This window comes from Rattus norvegicus, chromosome 10 (assembly GCF_021556685.1).
Source record: "Rattus norvegicus strain SHRSP/BbbUtx chromosome 10, alternate assembly SHRSP_T2T, whole genome shotgun sequence".
Lineage (NCBI taxonomy): Eukaryota > Metazoa > Chordata > Mammalia > Rodentia > Muridae > Rattus > Rattus norvegicus.
This window is the reverse complement of record NC_141543.1, coordinates 36498367-36525273: the sequence shown is the minus strand read 5'-3', so window position 1 is coordinate 36525273 and position 26907 is coordinate 36498367. Positions and strand designations below refer to the sequence as shown.

The following is a 26907-nucleotide window of genomic DNA, read 5'->3' as shown; positions in this document are numbered from 1 at the left end:
GGAATTCCATCAGAAAACTATAAACATGACCGAAAGCCACTGATGTGAGTCAATGCTTGTACTTGATAAATTAAACAGCGCAAAACAAAGCTCCCACAGGCAGAAACCAACGAAAGACAAAACCCAACCCAAGAAGCTGAGTTGCCTGCTTCCGGTTGATAGCTGAGGGTCCCGAGGGTCAGCAACAGGAGCTCAAACGCGTGTGACCGTCTGAGGTGCCACAACCTCCCCCAGAAAGTACACACCTGGTCTCACCTTATCAACATAGTTGGCAATCTCCATGAGCTTGTGTTTGGTGGCATCCTGGTCATGCCGGTTCTTCTGAAACTAAATGGGACAAAGAGAACCAGGTGAGACAGACCCTTCCACAGTTCTCATCCAAGGGTCTGTGGTGTGCAGTCATTTTTCAGCAATGGTCCTTCCCACGACTCACGGAGGGAAGGACCTGACTGATCTCCATCCTGGCTCTCTCCATCTCCCGGCTCAAGGCAGCAAACAGAGGAGAGATAGTTATCTTCTTTTAACCCTTCAGGTAGTTATTTTCCTGCCTTTACATTACAGTGCTTCTGGCTACCTCACTGGTTGATCAGAGGAGGGACTGGTCTCTTTGCTTTGCTCATCAACCCCATAGGAGGCCACTGTCACACGCCTTACAAGGCTTTCTCCTGCATGTGGTCAGTTATCACTGATCTAATGGTTGCTGGACTACTCTACAGACAAGCTGTCGTGCTTAGCACAAAAGGGGACACACAGACATGAAGTCTTGATCCCACACTACAGGAGCTTCCGTTACAATGGGGGGAGAGCCAGAGATAACTATAACAGCAAATCCTCTACTTAAGAAGCACACAATTTAAAAGAGCTAAGAAACTCACTGAGAACTTGCACAGACTAACTGCAGTGGAAGGCCATGAAAATGTCACGGAGAGGGTGCTGCCAACAGGACCACGTGGCATCAGCAACAGGTTTTGCCTTCCACGCGATTCCAAGTGGCAGTGCCTTCTATAGTGAGAAAGATTCTTAGACTTCATCACTGTGGAATCAGACATTGCTAATCGAGCATGAGAGAGAAAATTGTGCTGTACTTGATTAGAATGTCTGCCTAGAGTCCCATGAGGAGGCCTCATAGTGACCACTTCTGTCTGAAAAAGGACAGACCTCTTTCACCTTCAATAATGAAGTAAGGAAACTTGTCAGGACGGGAAGATAAAACGATTTTAGAATTATAACCTGCCGCTGCCCCAAACGATGGACACGTCTTGTCTGCTGTTATTTTTACACAGAATCTGGATGCCTAGTGAATTTATTGTTAGGTGGGTACTCTGTAGGTTCAATTTCAAGCCGTCCCAGGTTTCCTCCCCCCAGATCCTCCAAAATACCCAAACAAGACAACGAATAAAAGGCCGAATAAATGCCCTAGAATATTTGTTTGGCAAAGGCTGAGTCCCAGCTCTGGTATACCATTTCCTCTCCCTTGTATAGATTCTAGAACATTCCTTGACTTCCTTGGAACTGACACTCACCAGAAAAGAACTCCATTGATCTCCTCACCTCGTACAGAGTTACATTCTAGGACCCTGCTGCACAGACCTTTGCAAAGTGTTTAATCTAGAAGTTTCTATTATCAAGGCCACCTGACTTCTAAACTGGTCCTGTGGCGAGAGTATTTCTATTTATTTAGTAAATATTTATCACAGCATTGGGATGAGATTTCAGGCTTCCAAATACATTAATCCTATCCTCAAACAGTAAGGCCCAATAGGGCCACTGTGGTTGAAACAGTGTATCATGTTTTCCAGAAGATTCCGAAGCCAGAGTTGGTGAGCTTATTCTATGAAGCTCTTCAGAGTAAACATTCTTAGGCTTGGTAGACCGTGGGATGGTGGGTCAGAACTGCTCAGTTCTGCCTTGGTGGACCACAACTGCACAGTTCTCCTTGTTGGCTTAGAAGCTTCCGGGATACCACAAATCAAAGGGTGTGGCCCTGCTCCAGAATAATACTCACAAAAACATGTGATAGGCTCACATGGGCCATGGTTTACAACCTCTGGTCTTAAGACAATGTGCTTCAATGCTACGCTTTCTGAGGCAACCCTGGACTTAAAACATGGTAAGCCAGCCTTTCCCAGAGACCTCACATCCCACTAGTACCGTCAAAGCCCATGACAGCCCTATGTCTAAAGAAATTCTCCCCTTCTCTGACATAAATCCCATCCTCTGCTCCCCTTACATCCTCTTTCACTTAATGAGTAATGTCCGGAACCACCCAAGTAGCTCTCTTATACTCCTCTTCCCCTATGGCCTGGACATGCTGAGAACGTCCTAGAAGCTCCCAACCAAGCCCAGTCAGAGAGCCACTGCTGGCTCACTTACTGCTGTCAGCTCTCTAGATGGCAAGGACACAGCCTCACTTCCCTCACTTGTTTTCCCACTCGAAGACCCCTCTGGCTGCTGTGAGTTCCAATCCCGGAGATGGGTGCTGTGTCTTAGCACCAGATGATGAATTACCAAGACTACGTCCGTCCCTTGATTCATCTTCCTGCGCTCTCAGACTAACGGCCAGGAGTACATTTCTGCCAGCAGAGCTCTGGGTTGCAAATCTTGCCTGGCCTATTCCAACCCTGACATGAATCATCCAAAGCCTGCAGCTGAAAGATGTTTGTGACCCCGAGGACCAAGAGATCCCCTTACTTAGCAGGAGGTATGAATCACGGCCCTGTAGCAAAAAGGGGTGAGGATGCCTATGTGACTGGTGCTTCTTAAGGGATACTTCATCCCCCACCCCCACCCCACCCCCCGTAACAGTAAGGTTCTCTGTCTGGCCCCACAGCCATGGAGGCAGCTTCACGAAGAGATTTTCCTTCCTGGTTTGCTATGAGTCTAGATGCCAGGAGGCAGACCACGCCCCATCTCCTCCTTCTCTGTGCCTGCTGGAGACTTACAGGTAGTGGCTTTTAAAACCCTACACTAAGGAGGACCCATTGGGCAAAAGAATGATACTTCTCCTTTTAACTAGAGCGGTGGGCTTTCTCAGTGCCTCACTCTAATGGAGTCCCAGGACATTTTATCTGATTAAAGCATCTCGTAGCTTAGGAAAAATGGCGGAAGACCTTGTACCAGACAACACTAAACACTAAACTTAAATGGAGAACTATCTGGGAGGAAAGGCCTTGCTTTCTCCCAGGAACCTTCACAAGACAGCCAAAGGTGCTGCTGTGGGGCAGGGCTAAGTAGGGTACCTGGCTGGCTTTGAAAACAACCTTACTGCTCCCCCATCTACACATCAGCCTGTGGAAAGAAAACAAAAATCCCAGAACCCACCCATGCCTGGCTTCTGGAAAAAATATAAGACAATCACTTTAAAAAAGCTAAACTCTTCTGAAGTAAACACTGTTCCCTCCCTAGAAAGCCCTCCACTTCCACTCCTCTGCCCGGTGAACTCCTCCTGTCTTTAAGAAGGCTCAAGGGCCTTCTCTTCCTTCCTCTAGCTCTCAAAAATCAGCTCTCAAACCTGGGCTTGAACTCTCCGCTGGCACCGCCCTGATACATACTGTGGGGCTCAGGGAAAGGTAGAGCTGTACAGAAAGAGGCCTTTGGGAAAGCTGGTAGGCCCAAGCAGAGAGGACATGAGACTATGACACAGTGGTGACCACCCCCCACCCCTTCATGGAGGACAGAGAGTTTTTGGCTCAGTGTTCAGCCAGAGTACAGGAAAGTGTGTTTGGCTGTGGTCATGTCACCACATGATATGGGACTTGAAGGTAATACGTAGTTAATGGGAATATGGGTGGTGGGTACATGGAAGGCCCCCCAGGAGAAAACAGAACTTCTAGACTCCAGGATAAGTTTCCATTCAAACTTTGTTTACACACCACCTGCCATCTTCAACATTGGCACGTCGGAGAGGCTCTACCAAGGCTCCAAACCATACCCGATCTATCGTGAGCATTTTACTCATCACCAAGGGCCCATTTCAGTGGCTATCGTGCCTAGAACTACAAGGGTTTTGTGCTTCCACAGAGAAGTTCAGAATCAGGAGCAGCTCTGGCTCACAGCTGCATCCCGATGCCAACCACTGTGTTGGTGCAGCACAGAAAAATCAGGAAGCCGCCCGAGAAACTGAGAGAAATGTTGAGCCAGGTGGACAGGTGTTTGTGAAATCTTAGGGCCTGTCCAATTCGAGGGAAATGAATCAAGGGACTGTCCTTCTCTTGTAGCTCAGCGCTTCCCAAGCTCACCTGCTATGCATCAAAACCACTCCGATGTCTTATGAGACCATGGACTGTGGTACCCGACCCTGACAATCTGGGGTTCAAGAGATCTGGAGCGAGGCTCAGAGATTTGCAGGATTTACATATGCTGCTGCTCCGGGGACATTTTGGAAGCACCAATGTGGTTATAAAAATAGATACACATCTGCGAAGATTGTATGTGGCCAGATGTGGCAGTCACCTGCTGCCTTTGTAAAGTGGAAGTCTACAAGATTCTCTAAAGGATTACAGACAGTCCTAGGAGCAAGTGTCAGAACCGTAGGACCATGAGATCCTGTCTGAGCAAACCATGCCTCTGTGTCCATGCTTGGAGAGCCTTTCTTTGGCTTTTTGTTGTTTTCGTTTTTTCCTTACTGTTTAAAATGACTAGAAGAGCCCTTGGTCAGATTTAAAGTCAAAGTTATACAATAAAACTTAAAAAGAGATGAATGTGTCCATATTTCCCCAGAGCACCCCGAAAGCTAAATGGATGTTTTCGAGGGAGAATTTTGTTTATTTGTTCTGGTCTGGTTTCTTGCTGAAATCCATTGCTGACCCCTTACCTCTGCGTAATCAGCCACCAGATAAAGCTCCACGTACTTCATAGAGTGTAAATCTTCCCGTTTCATCTAGGCAAGAGACAGAAGCAGGTCAGTGCAGGAGAAACGGCTGGTTCCAGCTCATCCCAAAAGCAGCTGAGAAACCGCACTGGTTAATAAACTGTGAGCTTTTTTCCTTCTTTTACTTGAGGTGCTAGGGACAGTCCTGGCTATAGCCCACCATCTCCATCTGCAGCTGGTTACTGCTCAAGGCCTTTCAGAGCCATGGGATTTAATCCTCTAGTCCACAAAAACGAAGAAGCCAAACTGGCCAGGACAGGCAAAATCGAGGCCAACACCCCACAAGGGACCATGTCGACAGCTTACTTCCTAAGTAACCTTGAGACCACAGACCTCCGTTTTCAGTGCGAACAAAACATAGTTTGTACATCGAGTGAGGTGGCTATTCCAAGAGAGGAAGTGGACATTTTTTTAAACTTTATACGTTTTTTTAAATCGGTATCTTAGAATATTTTAAATACAAACAGTGGTTCTCTTATGACAGTGTTTCACTCAACAATCCCAAGAGAGGGGTGTGGGGGCCCTTCCCCTCTTTCTTACCCATCCTCTCTCAATCTAGAAAACCTCAGAGTAAGGGTGCACAGAGAGGACAAGCTCCGGTCTGCCTGGGAACCTAAGAACTCACTCTGCGAGGTTGCTTTTTGGTCTGATGTGTAAACTGAAGGGTCCAGTCCTTAGAGGTGGGCCTGGAGTGCTCGAACCCACAGTTCCCCGGGGGCAGCTTGAGATGTTCGGATCTGTAAATACGGTGTTGGTTGTCGCTGTTAGGGACGGGCTCGATGATGTAGCTGAGGTTACTTCTCACTATAATCAGTCCTCTGTGGATAAGAGAAACGGAATCTCTGGTCAGTGCTTCTGGAAAAGTCCTTTGTGTAGATTCAGATGTTCATGCTTCTTCACTTCATATTGAGCCATGAGCCCCTCTGTGAAGTCCTGATGCAAGCTCAGACCCTCTGTGGGGAGATACACTGTGGGGAACAGACGCTCAGAGCACTTGTAGTTCCCTAAGTCAGGCTTTAGACTAGGACTCCTAAAGGCCAACAAATCAAGCATGACCCATGACAGTCATAGACCCCATAAATGATCATAAAACTTTATAGACCCAGAAAAGGTAACATGTGATCAGAGAAGGCACACTGGCCTGCTGGCAAGATAACCGGCCTCTAGATTTAGCTCCGCCACTCGATGCTCACATGCTCCTCAAGAAACATCCCATGACCCTGAGGCTCAATTTCCTCATCCCTAAAATAAAAATGATAAGGTACTAACTCATCAGGGCTCTTGAGTGATAAGTGAAAGACAAGTGCCCTTGTGCCTGGGAGCCAGGCGGTACTTAACAGCCAGCATTCCTAGTCATCAACAGTCCTGTGCCAGCAGCAATCTGGTGAGGCGACACCCATGACTAACCACTTAGAACAACCTTTCACCCAGGACTGAACTCAAAGGTATGTGCTGGGCTACTTGACTTCTTCACTCACTGAGATTTCACTAGGGTCTACATATCATTCAAACACATATAGTCTTATTGCTGGTATCCATAGGGGCTTGGGTCTAGATTCCTACAGAAACAAAAATCATAGCCACCCCAAACTATATATAAAATGGTATGTTATTGATACATAACCTACTCGTGTCTTCCCACATATTTTATATCACCTCTAGGTTACTTATAATACCAAATGAAATGTAAATGCCGAGTCAGGAGTGGCGATGTATGCCTTTAATCCCGGTACTCAGGAGGCAGAGGCAGGCAGATCTCTATGAGTCTGAGGCCAGCCTGGTCTACAGAGTGAGTTTCAGGACAGCCAGGGCCACACAGAGAAACCCTGTCTTGAAAAACAAACAAACAAAAAAAATCATACAACAGACAAAGGTAAATGCTAGGCTTGGAGAGATGGCCCAGCAGTTAAGAGCACTTTGCTTCTCTTTCAGAAAATCTGAGTTTGGTCCCAGCAGCCATGCCAGACAGCTCACAAACTGCTTCTGACTCCAGATCCAGGGAATCTGAAGTTCTCTCTCAGCCTCTACAGGCACTGCATACACATGGTGCACATGCGCGCGCGCGCGCGCACACACACATACACACACACACACACACAAGTAAATAAACAAATAAATAAATAAATAAATACGATTTTAAAGATATGTTATATATACTATATTGCTTAGGGAATAAGGACAAGAAAAAATTATATATGATGAGGAAAAGGTTTTTTTCCAAAAATATTTGATTCACAGTTGGTTAAATCTATAGAGGTTGAAGGCAGGAGCATAGAGAAACAACTGTACTCATGGTTGGCAGGAAGGGAGCCATTCTGAAGATCAGTCTGAGCATGGGAATAGTCACTGGGGGATCCGTGACCTATCCCGAGCCTAGGCAGACACCCACACATTAGATGCAGCTGCTTATAGTGCTGTACTACTGAAGCCTCTGTGGCTCTCTAGGTCCAGCGATGGCTTCACAACTATCAACGGAGTAACACCCACAGGGCAGCTCCCCGTCGCCTCATCCGCCGAGATCTATGGTGTGCCAACCTTACACTGTGATGTAGGAATGAAAAGACAGTAATGTCTGCCAACTGTGCACCACATGGTTAATTACCTATCAGTAGACTGTGTCTGAGGACGGAAGAGGGCCAAAGGCCTCCTCTGCCATCTCATCTCCTCCTGGGAACACTGCTGCAGTCAGGCCAATCAGGTGGTGACTAGCCACCCTCGGAAGAGTGTTGCTGGCATTATCAACTATGGCCATGAATAAATATAGTCTGCCCTTCTGACCCACTCTCCAAACTGCCACCTCCCGTACATAGAGATAAAGAAGACAGCCAGGCAATGGGTTCCAGATTCTGGGAAAGATGAGCCCAGGACTGAATCCCCAGGACCCTGGCAACAAGTCACTCCAGGTCGTAGCCCTTTGAGTATTCCATACCAAAGGCATTCTCGGCTCAGCCTCTGGTACCATGAGTGACCACTCAACCTCCACCCACCACTCTCCCCTCTCAGGATGCCCACCCAGGTTTTATCCTTTAGTAAGAGCCCATGATTCTCTGGGGACAGACACCACAGACTCAGGTGGGCAGTAGATCTTTCCTGACCCCATGCCCCGCTGACCTCATTCCAGTACGAGAAAGGCCATCAACTTCCTGACTGCATCCTGGCTGACACAGCAGCTGCCAGCTGGCCTATGGGGAGACACCTAAAAGCTAGAGTGGAGGACAAAGAGCAGGATCACAGCCATTTCCCTACTCTGCACAGGAAAGAACGAAGGCCAGGGCAGTGTGGGCATCCTGTTCCCAAGCTATCTTTTCATCCCAGCTGACCAGAGCCTCTCCCATCACCCCAGCTTCCTATAATGGCTACAACATTGGCCACGCAATGAGGTAAACCATAGGCCGGCTGGTCATCCTGTGTGCACCGATGTTACACCCAGTGAGTGGAAAGTCCCCCATAGGAATCAGTGAAAGCCTGAACACAGAGCCACAAGGCGTAGTTGGCTTGGTATGATATGAACAAACCCTCGGCCAAATAGGTCAGTGACCAACTGGAACTTGGCAGCAGGGCTGATAATAATCAACGTAGTGGCTATAACTTATTGAGCTTTTCTATGGACAAGGCACCAAGTTGATAAGCGCTTAATGTCTCATATCAACTTCTCTGATCCTTACAAATATTTTCCCCATGACCAGTCCAAATTCACACAAGTAGTAAAGAGTTCAAACAGGGTGGACCTCAGTACTCTGGTTCCACATCCTACAACCTTCACCCTGACCTTTTATTGTCTTTCATAATAGCCCTGGAGAATGGTTCAGAAAGTCACCCCCATTCAGGGAACACTCAGTGCCCATGACTTCACAAGTAACAATGGAGGTAGGAAGATGTCCACAGGGCAGTTCTCTGTTACCTCATCTACTATCATCAAGACAGTGTGCATATGGCTGTAGTGATGGTGGCAGTGAGACCAGTCAGGAAGTGTTGATTGATGTTGGTTGTAGGTGCAGCAATAGAGAGAGAAGCTTACTAAGATGCTAAGTCCTCATTTTCCAAAGGAGCAGGGGGGTACAGCCTCCCCAGGAAGACTAACACCCAGCCAGCTCACGCCAGTTACTTTATTCAAACATTATACAAAATTAATTAGGGATGAGAATTGAACGTGTATATATTTGGTTGTGAGCCTAGCCCCTAACGGCTGAGCCATCTCTCTAGCCATAACATGCCTTTGGTCCAGCAATTTGAAATCATTAAGAGTATAGATTGGTCCAATTAGCAGCCCCTTTTAAAATTTAGGTTTGACCTCTCTCGTAGAGGATTTGTAATACCATCACAACTATAGAACTTATAACCACCTTCATTTTGATAATTTAAAACAATGAAAACAATTATTATTCATTGAGACAGGGTGTGTGTGTGTGTGTGTGTGTGTGTGTGTGTGTGTGTGTGTGTGTGTGTGTGTGCGCGCGCCCAGGCTGACCTGGATTTGCTTTGTAGATTAGACTGGCCTCAAACTCACAAGAAGCCTTTCTGATCCTGCCTTCGTATTAAAGCCTGTATTTATTTGTTCATTATCTATGTACCCTTGAAAACACTGATATCAATTCCCATTTCTTTCTCTCTTCTTTGGAGATTAATGTCTTTGATAACTTAAATCAGTTTAAAAGCAATTATCATTATTTATTAAGACAGGGTTTCTCTATATAGCCCGGGCCAACCTGGATTTGTTCTATAGATTAGGCTGGCCTCGAACTCACAAGGAACCTATCTGTCCTTGCCTTTATCTCCCAAGTATTGAGCTCAAAGGCCTGAATTTATTTATCTATGGAGCCTTCAAAACATTTATATCAATTCTCATTTCTTTCTCCCTTCTTTGGAGATTAATATTCCTGTGGCTAAATATGCTTATATCCTTGTTCTCTTTATGTAATTAATTTTTTCTCTATATTCAACTGTATTCCAATTCCCTTTCATTTATTGTATAAAGTGCTAGGTTGAACTGTAATCATTTCTTCCGCGGAAGCCCGTGTTTATAGAGACTGGTTGCTCATAGCAATGTGACATCCATTTTCAAGTCAGCTCTTACACGTTGCCATTATTTCTCCTGTGAGAGCCTCACATTCTAAGGAGACAGGCTGGCTGCTCAGAGTAGCTTGAAATTTTATCCATGTTAGCGCTCATGAGCATGGCTTTGTTTTCTCGCTGGATAAAAACAAAACAACTCTGCCCCAATTCAACTCTGGATCCCCACATTGATCAGCAGGACATACTTTTCCTAGAGCAAAATGGTTTTTGGCAACAGAAAAGCATTATCTTCTAAATGAAATTATACTAGCTCAGTTGGTAGAGCATGAGACTCTTAATCTCAGGGTCATGGGTTCAAGACCCATATTGGGCGCCAGTTTGTTGTAGAAAACATTTAATCTCAACCAGAGGTTTTTGCCCTGCCTTTGATCATTCAGTTCCTGGATAAAAGACACACAACTTTTATTATTATAATAAGGCTTAGCACTAGACCTGGGCAAATATCTACTCTCTATGTGATTTGAATCTATTTCCCTATCAACAATCCCATTTTCTAATTTGCCATGTTCCATCTGGGCAGCTCTTACCTCCAATTTGGCTAGCCCTCATGATTATATTTTTATGATTCACCTACCCCATGGTGGTTTCCTCCTCTCTCCATCTTCTTCTCCCCTCGTGGTTCTCCTCAGACCCTAAGCCCAATGAACCTCAAACCCTACCCATGTCTCTTCTGCCCAGCTATTGGCATTTGGCATCTTTATTTAACCAATAATTTTAAATTAAGGAGCAAGGTTATTACAATACATAGCAAAAGACCAAACATCAACAAGGATGCAACTGGCCTCTCTGTGGAATCTAGCAGATGGCAGAGGAGGGCTCCACTCTCCCTTATCCTCAAATAGTGTTTGTTGACAGTTAACTCACCATGTGCCACATAGACTGCAGATGCTACTCTCTTTTAATTTCCATAGCACATTGTAAGGCAAAAGTACCGAACTCACTTTATCAGTGAAGAAACTGAGGTTCAGAGAGATTAGAATCAGAAGCTTTCCCCTGTGGCTAAAGATTTAATGGATACAGTCTGTTTCCTTGGGAAGCTGCATCCACTAGTAAGCTCTAACCCTGTCATCAGAGTTCACAGGACCAGAACTTTCAGGCTATTCAGTAATCTTCAGAAGGTACCCAGGTTATCCCAAGAAACTGCTTGCTGGACCAAGTATCTGCACTTGAGAAGGCTGGACTGATCCTATGACAGGCTTCAAATTAGCAGTTAAGGAGATTAGACTTAAATCTCTGTTTCCAAGAACTGGGCAATTCCAGGCAGGTTCAGGCCTCAGAGGCTGCCCTGCCACCTAGCCCAGGACAAGAAGAATGGGTCAGCAGCAGTTTCCAGACCTCCCCCAGTAAGTTTCCAGCCCCCACACCCCAGTAATAAAATGTCCGTAGAAATGGACCCAACAAATTAGCACAGAGGCTACTTTGGAATTCCCTAATGTGCTTTAAATTAAGTTTGCAAGATCACTTGGGTGTCTCTCTATTCTGTTAATGAGAGACCCCAGCATGCTGGACTTCTGCAAAATAAAGCTCTTTGCATTTACATACTATTTGAGTCTAGGGTAAGTTCACGGTATCTTCAGTGAATCATGGGCCCTTACACACTAAGCCCATGGGCAATGCTCCACCAAGCCACACTCAGAGGCTTCAGGAGCTCATGCTCCTGACTTTTTCCATGGCATGTGAGCAGTTGTCTCAAGTAGGCAGACTCAAGCTTGAGCAATCATCTCAAGTAGGCAGTCTAAATAACTCAAGCTTGGGATAACCACTGAGGTATCCCTTCCAGCAACAGGATTCATCGGGCCCCTCCCCTTCCTGCCCTCACTATAGCCCTTGGGGACTCACTCCAGTCCTAAGAACCACCGGTCCTCCTCTGGGATTACTGGAGATTGAAAAGAGTTGGCACAACCTAGCATTTACAGTGGATCCCAGATTTATTGATGGTGAGTTTCTGAGAATGAGGTTCTGGGGGCTCTTTCTTGCTACCAGACACAAGTCACCTTATTTCTTCCCTTCTCCATCATTTATCCTAAGAGCCTCCACTGATCCAATTTGCTAAATGTTAGCTCTGGCAGAGGCAGAGATCAGAGGTGGGGGACAGAGAACCAAGGAGGCAAAGAGCCAGGATGCTACTCTCCAACCTATTCCTCATCATTAAGAGAATAAGAAAAATAAATCATAGAATAAGATCATGTGGAGGAACCCAGGCAGGCCAGCCAGTCAGGAAACAAAAAGCTCATTCATGCTTAACCCACAAGTGACTGAAGGACTCAGTCAAATACATCTTCAAGACTTGAGAGAGGTGCCACTCCCAAGGAAGTCATCCCTGGGACACACAGCACCCACTTTCATCAGGAGAGATCCTAAGAAGTAGCAGTCCTGGGTTCCTCCTCTCCACCACTTTCCCAACCTGTACCCATACTAAAGGATCATAGGGAACTTCCAGGTCAGCACACAGAGAAGAAAAGCACATGGTGCTGAGTTTCTGCTGGGACAGAGCACAGGCAGAGAACACAGGCTCAGTAAGGAGACTTCCTGGATTAAAATCTTGTCTCTTCTGTCTCTTGACACAGCCCTCCCACTGAATGGCCATATTAATAGTCTAAAGCAGTGGTTCTCAACTTGTGGGTTTGACTCCCTTAGGGTTGCATATCAGATACTTACATTATAATTTATAACTAACAAAATTACAGTTATGAAGTGGTGGTGGGAAGGGAAGGGTAACCATAACATGAGGAACTGAATTACAGGGGCACAGCATTAGGAATGTTGAGGACCACTGCTCGAAAGTAATTAGGCAATGCTCACTAACAATCAGGGAAGATTCTCTGGGAAAGCTAGCAGCCATGGAAGCATACTGTATAAGTGAGGTACAAACCATTTTGTTGGAGAGCCACTCAGTGCATCTACATACAGAGCACAGCCCATGTATTCTAGCCCCTGGGTTTCGGTGATCCAACCAAAGATTGTGCTGTCAAGGAGATGGAGATAATAACCCTCTCACGTGAACCCTTCAGATGACTTCAGTATCACCACTCCCATCTTACAGGGCAGAGAACTGAGATTTCAGGAATGGATCAGCACCGTCTAAAGGCTTTAGATATACAATCTTGGGTTGGATCCCTGGAACCCAAGGGATCCTTATGATAGACCTTATGTAGAAGGAGAGAATAGATTTCATAAAGTTATCCTCTGACTTCAACATGAACGTTGTAGCACACATGCCTTCACTCCCAATCATGTGCACACATATACATACATGCATACATATACATATACAATAATAAAGAACTGTGTTAGAAGGCAAGTTGGGTGTGCATGTGGAGAGCATGTGGACGTCAGAGGACAACTTTGGGTGTTGTTTCTCTGCTATTGTCCATCTTGATTTTTAAGACTAAGCCTCTCAATGGCTTGGTGCTCACCAGTTAAATTAGGCTGGCTGGCCAGCAAGCCCCAGATATCCTCTTGTTTCTGTCTCACCCAGCACTTTGATTCATAAAAGCATGCACCATCCTGCTCTGGGAACTGGGAACTGAACTCAGATCGTTGTGCCTGTGTGCCAAGTACTTTACCAACTGAGTTACCTCTCCAGCTGCAAGCTTTTAAACCAAGAATGCTCTGCCTCTAGAACCTAAACTTGTCACAGTGTAATGGTCCTGCCATCCAAAGACTTATTCCACTGACAGAAGGAATTATCATTAGGCCTGCAGAAGGAAAGAAGGCGTGGTTTTGGGGGAAGGATCGCCCGTTCCCAGCCTTGGTTCCTTCTTCCTACTCTGCAGGGTCTGACACAAACTCAGGGCTCTAGAATGATGGTTCTATAGCCATTCCAGTCCATGGTGTGCACTTTTGGACATACTCTCCAGTACCCATCTCTCCCTAAAGTGCAGGATTAGAGTCCAGAACCAGCCAGCCAGCCTGTGAAGGCAGAATTGCTATGAGAGCTCCATATCTTGGAAGAGAAAACTGCTCTGACAGAATATGATCCATTGACTGGATCTGTAAGGGTTATGCATTGTATGTCATTGAAAAACTATAATTCAGTTCACCAGACAGTACGTAAGAGTTTAAGGACCTGTTAAAGTAATCTGACAGATTCGTGTGTACCTAAGACTTAGTCCTAACTTGGAAACACATCATAAAGCTGATCTATATGCATGGGATGGTCTCACTTATACATAATAGACAATACATCCCAATCAGGTATAATCCAACAGTGACCCAGATGAGAAATGTGTTTGTGTAGAAATAGGGCAGGACAGATAACGTTCACTCGTTTCTAGCTTACACTCCTGTGTTTGGATGTTTAACTCTGAAACTGCACAATAACAATTTTCAATAAGCATTAGGAATTGAAACCAACCAAACACCTCTCCAACAATAGATGGGGACACACACACAGGCTTATTCAAAGAAATCATGGCTCAGTACTGGCTAACTTTTCCATAAATGATCATCAGACCTTACGCTTATACTATGGGTTAGTTATGCCTCTGTGCAAGCAAGATGTCATGGTAACATTTACGGACAGATTTTAAGTGCGAGGAAGGCTGCAGTGTATGGATACCTGACATCCTCAGGGCAGGTGATCCCCAACTGGGGATGCTATTTGGAGGAAGCTCTGGAGACTTCAGGAGGTCTGCCTGGAGGAGGAAGATCTGAGGGGAGGAGAGTTCTTAGGACTACTGTCTCCACCACCAAGAATGTTCTACCTCACTATGGACCAGGGATCAACAGAGCTAGCAGTGAGGTTTGGGACCCTTGGAAAGCCAATCTTCCCCGTTCAAGTTGTTTACTTCAAGCATCTAGTCACCAGCTGGCTAACACAAATGGTTTGCTGTATCTTTGTTAAGATCCACAGTCACTGATTTACCCAATTCCCAAGGTGATTAGGGTCCAAAGTTATAAAACATTATATTATGTAACAAGATTCCTTTTGCCAGGAAATGGGGGACATAAGAAACTGGTAGCCTATGACTGTATCTGGAAACAGGGTAAAATCTGGGAAGCAGAGTGAGAAAGTGTCTCTCATCGTGCCCTTAAATGTTTATTAACATTTAGATTTATTTTACTGGGTATTGTTCCTTTAATGATAAACCGATCTACAGAGTACTCTGGAGAGAAGAGCTCTTCACAATGGCTATGGCAGTGGTTCTCAACCTGTGGGTAGGGACTCCTTGGGGATCGGAGGGGCATATAAAATGACCCTTTCATGGGGATCATCTAGGACCATTGGAAAACACATATTTACATTAGGATTCATAACAGTAGCAAAATTACAGTTATGAAGTAGCAGCAAAGTAATTTTATGGTCGGGGTGTCACACAACATGAGCAACTGTATTGCAGGGTGGCAGTGTTAGGAAAGCTGAGACCCACTGCTCTAGAGGTTCTCCTGATTCTCTCATGTTGAGCTCGAAGAGGCTGCCTAGCATAAATCCTATCCATTTTCTCCAAGCACAGGAGCACAGTACCAGGAGAGATGAATGGTTACCATGGAGACCTTCCATGGGAATACGAGCCTTTAGGGGCCTTGGGAAGCTATAAGGGTTGGAGCGCCACTCTCATTCCTGCCTCTGCTCCAGGGACCTAATACAGACATTGTGTATCCAAGTCTCCAGCTCTTAAATCAGCCTGGCCCCAACCTCCGTTCTTTAGCATGTGGAGGGAGGAGAGGGCTGGGAAAGAAAAGCATGTGGACCTCACCAGACGGAAGCGAAGCATGCAAACCAGAAACACATGGGTAGCTTGGTGAGCTTCCCCCATCAGCCTGACTGCTGGAATGATTTACAAGAGGCCAAGCCAAGTGCGTTCCCACTGCTCTAGACCCAGAGGGGAGAAAGGAAGGGGGCGGGGAGGAGAAGGTCACACCTGCTTGTTCCTTTTCCTCCTTCCTGGGACAAGTCATTGTTTACTCACTGGCCACAGGTGGCCCATGGCTGGCTATAAACACCACTGAGCAGTCAGTTGGCTTGGCTGGAGGAGGCCACTTGAGTGAAGGATATGAAGCCACTGCTAATCATCTCCCAGCCAAACCCGATTTCCTGCCTAATTCCCTTGGGCAGCTCGCCACACAACCTTTCAGGGATGGGAACCAACTCATAAACAGACGTGAGGCCTGCAGTCAGAAGGGCCCTCAGTTATACTGATGGGGTGGGAGTAGGGGTGGGAAGGGGTAAGCTAGCTAAGTTGTAGAAGGAACAAATCTTGTATGCTGGTAAAGAGCTGCAGAACTAATGACACGACCATACCGATCGTTGACAGATGAGGATACAGAAGGCCCCCAACAGGACAATGTTTGCTTATCCTCAACCAAGGTAGGGCATGGGCATACAGCAGACACCCAAGATGAATGAGAGAAGCAGCGACTGATAAAGGGAAAGAACACTTCCTACCAGTTCCTGAGAGGAAACCTGTATTCCCAGCCCTGCCTTTGAGAAGAAAGAATATGTAACTTAACATTAGCAGTGGTGACAGTCTTCCCCCAGCATGTACTTGGCGGTATTGGCTATCGCCAACCAGAACTTTCTTTTCCTGTTGTTAATCCTAGAGTCAGGAGCTGTGCACTGCAGTGCTCAAAACCCAGGCAATTTGTGTAGATAAAAGTCCAGATTTTTCAAATAAGTAAGTAAAGAAACGGGGCCAGAGAGAAGGCTCAGTAGTTAGGAACACTGTGCTCTTGCAGAGGACCCAAGTTTGGTTCCCAGCATATAGATGGTGGCCCACAACCATCTACAACTCTACTTCTAAGGGATCTGATGCCTTCTTCCACCTCCCACCAGACACACGGTGCTCCTGGCTCAAACCCAGCTGGTTTGTTTTAGAGACAAAAAGGCCACCCTTTTTCCAAGTATCATCTGGTAGGAACTTTTCAGTTGCCTGTGTCCTGAAAGTGATCCTCTTCTTTCTCCCCACATCTTCTCTCTTCCCATTTCCTGCTACACAACCTTAATGTCCTTCAACCACAGAGTGAAGAACACTCTGGAGAACACGCCTGGAGTCTACCAGCGTTGCTCTCTCTCATTGGTTTCATTTCTAGGAGCTCATTGGCCCAGGAGGAACTGCCCTCCACCCCCGCACCCATGGTTACCCAACCCCTGGAGATGGCAAACACTTTGCCAACTACTGTGCCTTTCAGTACAAGCCAACAAATAGCCCAGGGTCCAGCCACCTGGACCCTGCCTTAGTTTCTCATCCTCTTGGACCACTATTCACCTACCCATAGTGATGGGTATCAGACAACTCAATGGGCCCTGTGTCCCAAGACTAATGAAACTATTCACACTAGCTACTCCTCAGCCTGCTCTTCTAACTCATTCACTTCTTCTCTGTACTAGCCCACATAGACCCAACTTCCTGTCTCTTCACACTCTTGTGCCTTTCTACTCTACTCTTCATGGTTAGCGCACCTCCTTTTACTGTGATGCGTCGCCTGCCCGTTACACAGCAGGTAACATTTTAGTGACGCTAACCTTTCAGTCATGATTGTCTCTTGATTTGTGGGCCTTATCATTCCTAAGTAATATAACGCCTATCTTCGTTTGTTTTCAAGATGTCTCTTTCTGTAGCCCAGGCTGTCCTAGAACTGGCTTTGTAGACCAGGCTAGGCTGGCCTTGAGAACTCAGAGAATCAGCCTGCTTCTGCCTCCTAAGGTCTGGGATTAAAACTGTGAGCCGCCACCACCCAGCAACAATTTATATCTTAATACAACACATTTGTCAGGAAAGGTACACGCGTAGATTATCTGGGACTTTCCTGGCACCTCACAAGCTTGACCTCTTCTTTGCAAAGCCCTTGCCTTGGGTTAGCCCTGCTCACTGTAGAGGGAAGGAACCAGCTGTCCCTAGAAGCTTCAGGACCTCTTACCTAATTCCCCGGCAGGTGCTGAGAGTGACGCTGGACTCATCCACTTTCCTCACAGTCCCGTGGTAAAAGCAGTGATCCTAGCAAACAGAAAGGAAGTACTGGGTCAAATGGCACTGATAGATGTGGCAATGTTAATGTCTCATTGATTGACAGGTCACAGATTCCTTCCTTCCCAACCCCGACCTTACAGCTCTTACAACCTGCAAAATGCTTCCAAGCTTCCACTTTGGTGCTTATAGAAACCCAAGACATAGCACAGGCCAGGCATCACCAGACCTACTGAGCGGACAAAACAATGTTGAGGCTCTCAGGGACAAAAAGATTTGCCAAAGATCTTCCTGCTAGGTTGGAGAACCCAGGATTTTCAAATCTGACGTGTCAGCCTTAGGAAAAGTCTTCTGAGAGAGCCAGTCTCTCAATGGCACCTCTGTAACTCCCTGTAGTGGGCTGAATAGTATCCTCCTAAGGTTCTCCTAAGCTAGACTAGGACTTCATTTGTAAATAGGGTTTCGCTCATGTAATTAAATTAAGGTATGGCCACATGGGTTAGAGGAGGTCATAAATCTAATGACTCATTGCTTCCTGGATGGAAGGACACAAAGAATATAAGGGGACAAACCAGCTGAACACAGAGGTAAAGAATGGAGTGATGTAACGCAGCCAAGGAGCACTAAGGAATTAGGAAAGGAAGTACTCTGCCCTGGAGAGCTCACAGAGCACACAGCTCTTCCAACTACGTAGTTTGGACATTTAGCTTCCAAAACAGAGAGAGAGAGAATCTATCTTTCCTGTCTTAACCTCCAAGTTCACAGGGCTTTGCTAGGGCAGCCTCAAGCTGAAAACTCAGCTCAAGATGCTCTTCCTTCCCCAAATTCCTCCACAGCTAAACCCTTCTTCCTGGGTCCCTAGCTCCACGAAGCCTGATGCATTCTCTAGTCCTAGTGGCTCATAGGCATGTGATATCCCCCAAAACCCAGCCAGAGACCTCCATCTTTATGAACACTGCCAAGCACCATCATATGCAGGCCCTGGGCAAGGCTTTAGTGCTGCAATGAGAAAATGGACACCTAGCTCCAGTCCCTGGGGCTTATAGTCTTGTGAAAGGTAGCCATTAATAATTAGGGAGCTGCAGTGGTTTGAATGAGATCTGCTGGCCCCAGCCCAGGCTTGAGTGTTTGAACACTCAGTGGTCCTCGGTGAGGTAACTCAGGTAGGCAGTACAGTGTTGATTTGAGGTCACTGGAGGACAGGATTGAAGATTTCATGGCCTCGCCCACCTCTCTATACTTTACGATTGAAACTGAAGCTGTGCTCTCTCAGCCTCCTGCTCTGGCTGCCTGCTGCTTTGACTCTCCCACCATCATGGACTATTGTCCTGGAATCTTACATCCAAATAAATTCTTGCTTCTGTAAGGTGCTTCTAGTCATGCTGTTTTATCTCAATAACGAAAAGCAGTTGATGCAGAAGTCAAAGGCATACAAATATTTTTGTGGTACCAGGAAAGTTTGATTGCCAAGCTAATCATAGCAATTAGGAAACAAGCACAGTGTTTCTGAGAGTGCCTGGGTGCCAAGTCAACTGTCGCTCTCCTCAGATGGTTAAAACATTCTTCCCAAAGAGGTCAGATAGCCAAAAACAGAGAGGGGGTAAAACTGGGAGGAAAGCTAGCCATGGTAGCACATGCCTTTAATCCCAGCACTCTGGAGACAGAGGCAGGCAGATCCCTGTGAGTTTGAAGCCAGCCTGGTCTATAGAGTGAGTTCCAGGATAGCCAGGACTACACAGAGAAACTGTTACGGTTTGTATGTGCTCAGTCAAGGGAGTGACTATTAGAAAGTGTGGCCCTGTTGGAGTAGGTGTGGCACTGTGGGTGTGGGCTATAAGACCCTCATCCTAGCTTCCTGGAAGCCAGTATTCTGCTAGCAGCCTTCAGTTGAAGATGTAGACCTCTCAGCTCCTCCTGCACCATGCCTGCCTGGATGCTGCCATGCTCCGACCTTGATGATGATGGACTGAACCTCTGAACCTGTAAGCCAGCCCCAATTAAATGCTGTCCTTTATAAGACTTGCATTGATCATGGTGTCTGTTCACAGCAGTAAAACCCTAACTAAGACAAAAACCCTGTCTCAAAAAACAAACAAAAACAAAAAACTGGGAGTAAAATCAGTGTCTTTAAAGGGCTTCCTCAGCACCTGGAAACTAAGCAGCAATCATAAATGCTCACGTATTCCCTGCACGACAGACATTTCTAACAATATCATCTCCAGACTGGGCTGTTTCCTTGTGGGGGGGCATCCAGAAAGCAAACCCATTGGGGGAGGGGGTAATTAAACTGAAGCATTTTGCCCCAGCCAGGTCAGCCTTCGATCCAGGCTCCCACATATGCCAACAGTGTACATGACTTCTCTGACCTTCCACATCTTTAACCTCCAAACTCAGAGTGCCCTTGAGAGACCTGCATACAAAGGAGCTAGCTAGACAGCAAACATTAGTGGCTATATTTTCATTAGATTCTTTCACTAAACATAAAGCATGGCCTCTGAGGACACAAAAGCCTACCAAAGGGGCTGACCCAGATCCACGACCTTTACTATTTCTATTCTACATCCTATTCATCAAGCCATACAGCCATGTCAGGAAGCACAAGCCAAGCCCACACTCAACCTGGGTTCCTTCTCTGAATCACAGGTAACTTTTCATCTACCAGTGGTCCATTGGCTGGCAGTGCCAGTCATACTGAGAGTTCTACACCCATTCATACTGACACACAGCCAGGAGGGAAAAGAACAGTAGTCTCCCCTTGGTATCAAAGTCTCCTGGGCTTTATGCCAGTCAGATTCATGACTTTGCTTTATGAGCACAAAGGAAACCAACTGTGGTAGAAGGTCATCATCCCCCAGTGCCTAGGAAGGCAGGCGACACACACACAGCCCCCCTGTAGCCAAGGGTCTCACTGCTTTCCAGCAAACCTAGGAAGGCAAGTAACAACTGTACAGACCAACTTCTAGCCAAGGGTCCCTCTGTTTTCAAAGGCCAGCCTGTCATGTGGCTTCTCCATCTGTCCCCGGACCCGTGGAACTAGAGGCAGATTATCAACAACCAAGTTCTGACCGTGGTCCTTAGAACTGGGGAATGAGACCACAGACCCCAGTGTGTAGCACACTGACAGTGAGAAAGACCAGTTCTCCCCGGGACACAGGGCCAAGCCTTCAGGGCTCTTAGTGGGTGGGGTGACTGAGAGCCAGGTAAGCATTCAGAAATGTGGGTCAGACACCATTCCAAAATGCCGGTTCCTCACAAGGATCGAGAAGTTAGATCCAGAAGTAGCTATGAAGAAGCCTTAGCCCTCTTTGGCTAACGCAGTGTGCACACCCCCATGCTCTCCGCAATGGTTTGTTCTACAACTGTCACATGCTCTTTAATTTACAAAGGGCACTAGCATACATGTCAGGGGTATTTGCCATAGTCTTAGCAACTAACACTCTGCTCTTTGCTATTTGACAACAGTTGGTAATTTTTACTTTTATTCTGACCACAGCTACATGAGGCAGATATTACTCCCACAATTCTAAAGGGGAAACTAAAGGTTAGTTTAAAGGATCTCAGCTTCTGGACTAAGATCGGCTGTAAAGAGCTTTAGTGACTCAGTTAAGCAGAGATGTGAACCCCAGCATCTTGGCGCTGCACCCCACCCTCTACCATACCCAACCACAGCAGAATTGGCACCTGACTGACACTTCCCAAGGCTTTCCTACCTGCTACCACCCACTGGGACGAGCTCTAGTCTGAGCCTTGCCAAGTAAACATAGCCATGTTATTTCTCCCTTCTCAATCCCCTCATCTGTAAATTATGGAGTTAGAAATTATATTTATGAATCCCCATAAAAACCAGTGACTCCTCTTATTCTTCCATAGCACTGACTCAGCTCATCTAATTTTTGAGATTTAAAAAAAAAAAAAATGAACTCAGTATGATCCAAAGGGTTGATTAAGGTCATCCAGCTAGTGAGAGCCAAGACTGCAGCCCTGGCTTCAGAGCCCAAACCTTGTAAGTCTTGCTGTTGGAACACATTCCCAAACCTGTTCCCCCAGTAATCTGACCTAGATTAGGGCTGTAACCTACAGGTCTAGCTAATGAGTCCTGATAAAATTCCCAGAATGCCTGACTAGTTTGGCAGCAGAGTCCTGTTCTCAGCATGTAAGCCAACAGCTCTGATTTACTCCACTCCTGCTTTTCCTTGATTTCTTAGTTTCCAAATGAGAAGGCCGACTGGGAGCCCCCTGGGCCTGGGTGGGGACTTTGCAAGAATCCAGCAGTGGTGGATAGAAGAAAACAATGATCTTTTCCCAGGGTTCAGTAAGGATGTGCTTCAGCCAAGGAGGCCTTCAGGAAGGAGGGGGAATTCGGGAGACCAGAGCACATCCTCTTCCAGAGTTCTTCTCTGAAAGACCCTTAATATGTCTCTGCTTGGTGCACAGCTTAGAGCACAAAGAACAAGTCAGGCTCAGCCATGAAGTCATTGCATTCCGCAGCTTCTCAGGCTGAGGGGGCCACCCCAGGGGGCTTTCACAGCAGGAAGCATGAGCTCATCGTTAACTTGTGCCCTGAGACCCATTCTTGAGTTGTGGGTATGGAAGTAGGAGAGGCTGAACTCGAGGAGGTTGGTTCCGTAAAGTTGTAATGCCTATGGGCTGCACGCTTTCTAAGAAGGGGAAAGGAAGGGGTTTTGTGGAGATGTGGGCCATTAATGGACCGTTTCCCTGATCCAGTACAGTCTGTCTACTGCTGTCACTGGTCACACTTCCTACTTCTTTCCCATCCAGGAAAGTCTTGGGAAGAAGTCCCATTGACCTTCACATCCAGAACCTAAAAGAGCACCCCCCCCCCCTTCAGGTAATATATCCTGCTATATAGACCTCTTAGAGCTGTGGTTCTCAACTTTTGTAATGCTGTGACCCTTCAATACAGTTCCTTAGGTTGTAGTGACCCCGCAATAAAATGACTTACATCGCTACTTCGCACCTGCCATTTTGCTACGGTTAAGAATTGTAATGTAAATATTTTTGGAGACAGCGGTTTGCCAAAGGGGTCATGAGTCACACTTTGAGAACCATTTTCTTAGCTGCCTCCAAACTTGAATGGGCCATCCTTTTCCCCATTCCTGGGCGCCTGAAAAACAGGCTAGGCCTGTTTGTAACTGATGATGGCTGTCTTGTTAGATATTCACTCGCAGGTAGAGGTATTTGAAGAATGGCTTGCATGGAGATCTAGTTCCAGTTACAGTCAGTGGAAGCCTGAGCAGCGGAGCCTCTCCTGTTCTCCTCCGTGTCACACACCAGAAGCCAAAACATACTGGAGCCCATGCTCTTCTCCTCCCTACACCTCCCAAGAGCCTCAGGAGCCTCGATCTGGTCCAGGGATTCTCTACTTACTCTGAGCCTGTGATTTCTGAAAGAAATCTCCAAGGGAAGAGTCAATGAACCATGCAACAGGTGGGATTTACTATCTTAAATGTCCACCCGTAGGGTGTGGTGAAATAAATTAAGATGCAAAAACTATTCGCAAAAGGATGACTCTTTGACAAGGTGCAAAACTTTCCTACTAAAAACAATTCCGAAGGGGAAATGTCCTGTTAAGACAACAGCAAATTTTCAAAACTTGATGGAGCCTGGCAGTGGTGACACATGCCTTTAATCCCAGCACTCAGGAGGCAGAGGCAGGCAGATCTCTGAGTTCGAGGCCAGCCCCAGCTACAGAGTGAGTTCCAGGACAGCCAGGGCTACACAGAGAAACACTGTCTTGAAAAACCAAACCAAACAAACAACAAACCCCAGTCGAACTTAAAAGGTATAATGTAACTTTGTTGTTATATCATTTTGGTAATATAGATTAGTTTATGTTACTATAAATTTGTATGCACAGTGATTAAAACTCTGCAAAACCCTGTACTTTAAAAAAAAAAAAAGATTGATCAACATCTACTTGATGATGAGTAAATTAATCCTTTCAAAGATTTTTAATGTATGGGAAATTAACACAGGCCTAATAATAGGTGTACTTTGTAATGATTCATACAAATTTCAGTCAAGTTACCCTCAAACATTCTGCCTCTCTCTGCTTTGCCATTTTCTCTGGGGAGCAACTATGAGAAAACAGAGTTTGCTTCTGTTTGGGTCCTAGGTCTTGGTCAGCAGAAGCCAGATCTTCAGAGGGGGGGACCACATATTTATTTCCACCCAGCCAGGGCAGCTACTGATGGACACATGTCTATGTGGCTCACCTCAGATTTCAGCGTGGTGGTCTGAGGATTGCCACTTGCGGTGTAGCAGGTCTCTGTGTAGGCTGGAGCAAAAAGGTGCCTGAAAAAAAAAAAAATGAGAGGAGACATTTGAACCTTTATTGATGGATTCTATCTTCCTGGTGATGGCACTCCGTGACTTTAACTGAACCAAGAAAGGGTACCCTGACTAGAAGGTAGTGGTAGAAGGAAGGGGACTAAAGAACAGAAAGAAAGCTAGGAAGAAATCTGCCATTGGTCACTCCCTCTAGATGGAATTGACAAGACGAAATCAATCATCTTGGTTTGTTTTTCTGGGTCCTGAGAAAGATCCAGAAATTGCAAACACAGTCACAATATCTCCAAGTCGGAGGACCTGATTGTAAAACTCAACTGGTCCTTCCAACATGGGATATGCTAATTTTTAGCATAGACACCTCATTTTTCTTTAACCTCGGCTGAATGTTTTTGGGTAGGGTTGTCAATCAAGGGGTCGTACCTGGTCCTGGTCTATGTTTAGGCATAGCCAATGGAGTGAGTGATACTGCAAGGGCTGAACAAATGTCAGGGATAGTTGTTGTTCACAGAGCTGCTGATGCCACCTGCTTAGACTCTCTGTGGATCAGCTGTCCCGCAAACAACTGCTTCTGCTTGACATCACTTCCCACTTACCTTTTACCTTTCCTAAATGTAGATACTGTTTCTCTCTTGTCACAGACCCTTTGAAACTGAGGTTAAGGATTCCTCACTGAAGGAGATACAGAACAAGCTTCCTAGAGTTCCTCCAAAAGTAAAATGCAAAATAAAAGAACCAAACAGATGTTTTAGCTAACAGAACTGATCTCCGGAAAGGCAAGGTCAGGGAGCTAAGTTATCTCTGATTTTTAATGGGACAAACCATCAGAAATTTAAGACTGACAGAAAGAAATGCATATATATATAAATGTGAAAAGTCTAAAAAGGAATTAGTTGGAGGGCATTTCGGAAATATATGTATGCCCAAGTCCATTTTAATGAAAAACTCATCAGTGTACCCCAGGTACATGTATTGAAAACAACTGGCAAGGCAGAAGTCCACTGTCAGTAGTGGCTATCTCAAGGAAGGGCAGATGTTCACAAGGCAAGTTACATATTGCTGAAATAAATAAATACTTAATCAAATATTTATTTTGAAAACAGAAAACCTAACTCAAAACTACTTCTTAGAAGAAAACACAGGCTGAAGCCAGAATGGTGAGTCAGAGAAGTCTGAAGAGACACTAGGTTTGGGAAGAGGAGATATTTCCCAGAGGAAGGGACATGGCTCCAAAGCCTAGGCTGGACTCTTCCCATCCCAGGATGCAGTCAAGACAGCAGATGCCTCAAGAATTAACATTCAGTCTTGAGGAGAAACCACCCAAGAGGGATATGTAAACCCAGAAAAACACAAAATCCAGCTGACCCAGAGGAACACTCAGCCACATACAGACTTTGGATCCGCTGCCAGCTTGCAGGATGTGTCTCCCAGCCCATCTCCCCTAAGCATCCAGAGATTCAGAGGGTAGGCATTCACAGGTCTGAAGGAATTCATCCGGTAGTCTCCCAATGAGCCCAGGCCCCACAGTTATGCCTGCTTGTGTCTTCCAGCACGCTTACTAAATGGAAGACATAGTTAACTAGAGAGGGAATTAATGAGTACTTCAGGGGCTTAGTGCACGGTCTCGGATCTGAAAGACAGAGGCTTTGCTCTGACCGGTATTGCGCCTACGGCCAGTAGCTGGTTACTTTCTCTCTCTGCAGTTTCCTCTTCCCATGGGCATTAGACCTCCTGAATCAAGCAATTTAATAATACAGGGAGCGAGATGAACCCCAGTCGTGGTAGAAAGGAGCTGGGTAGAAATTAATGATTATCACCATTGCTTTTATTTTACTCTCACTTTTAAAAACAGGGTCTCATGTAGCCCACGATGGTCACAAACTCATTATACAGCCTAGGATGGGCCCTGAACTTCTGACTCTCCCGTCTCCACCTCCCGAATGCTGGGATTACAGGTGCAGATGTGTGGCAACGTGTCCAGTTTTATAGGGTGCTAAGGGTCAAGCCCAGGGCTTCATGGGTGCTGGGCAGTATTTTCTTAGCAATTGGGCCACATTCCTAGCTCCTCAATAGTGCGTCTAACAAGGCTTAGGATGTAAGAGAAATGAATGGATTTCACCCGTGTCTCTTTTTAGCTCTCCTCGACTGTTAATTCACCCATAGATCGCTTAAGAGAGGAGAGGACAAGCGATTAGCTCATTCCTAGAATCTATTTCCTGGGCCGCTTTCACGGACTGAGTAATGGACGGCTGGTTGAGAGTTCAGAGTGTAATGGCGTACCCTGGGTGCCAAGGAAGAGATGTAAATCTTTCCCACAGGAAATGCACTTGAGGTAAATACACTTTGAGCTTATTCCGGGTTTTAAGACGGGGTTGGGGAATCACTTATCCTACCCGGTGGCATCATTAAAATGAACCAAAATGTATGGGATGGGGGGGGGGGTGCCAAAGAGAGAAATCCAAACTGAGCCTCTGAGATAGGCATCCACTTAGAGACTCTCAGGCACACGTGTGCAGAAGATGGCTTCTGCAGCCTCTCTGGGGGCTTGCCCTCGTCAGCGAGGGGCTCTTGGAGACTCAGCATTTAAAGAAGCTTAAAAAAAAATCAAATAGATTTCTCATCAGACTACATAATCCCTTGAAAGCAGGGACCACAGTTGTCTTTATAGACTCCTCCTGGCTCCCAAAGCGGGCAACATACATTTATCCTGAATAAGTGGATGACTGAATTAATGAATTAATGGATAAA

At 46.1% G+C, this 26907-nt stretch overlaps 1 protein-coding gene across 3 annotated transcripts in view; it reads right to left on the bottom strand.

Annotated features, from left to right (window-relative positions):
* Positions 1 to 26907, bottom strand: part of Adam19 (ADAM metallopeptidase domain 19) — a 91766-nt gene that overhangs the window by 28948 nt on the left and 35911 nt on the right. For all 3 annotated transcript variants that reach the window (XM_087571624.1, NM_001160228.1, XM_087571625.1), the window contains 5 exon segments: positions 24087 to 24165; positions 17804 to 17880; positions 5496 to 5688; positions 4814 to 4879; positions 256 to 327 (listed from right to left, as the gene is read on the bottom strand). In XM_087571624.1, coding sequence (XP_087427750.1) covers positions 256 to 327; positions 4814 to 4879; positions 5496 to 5688; positions 17804 to 17880; positions 24087 to 24165 — 487 coding nt within the window.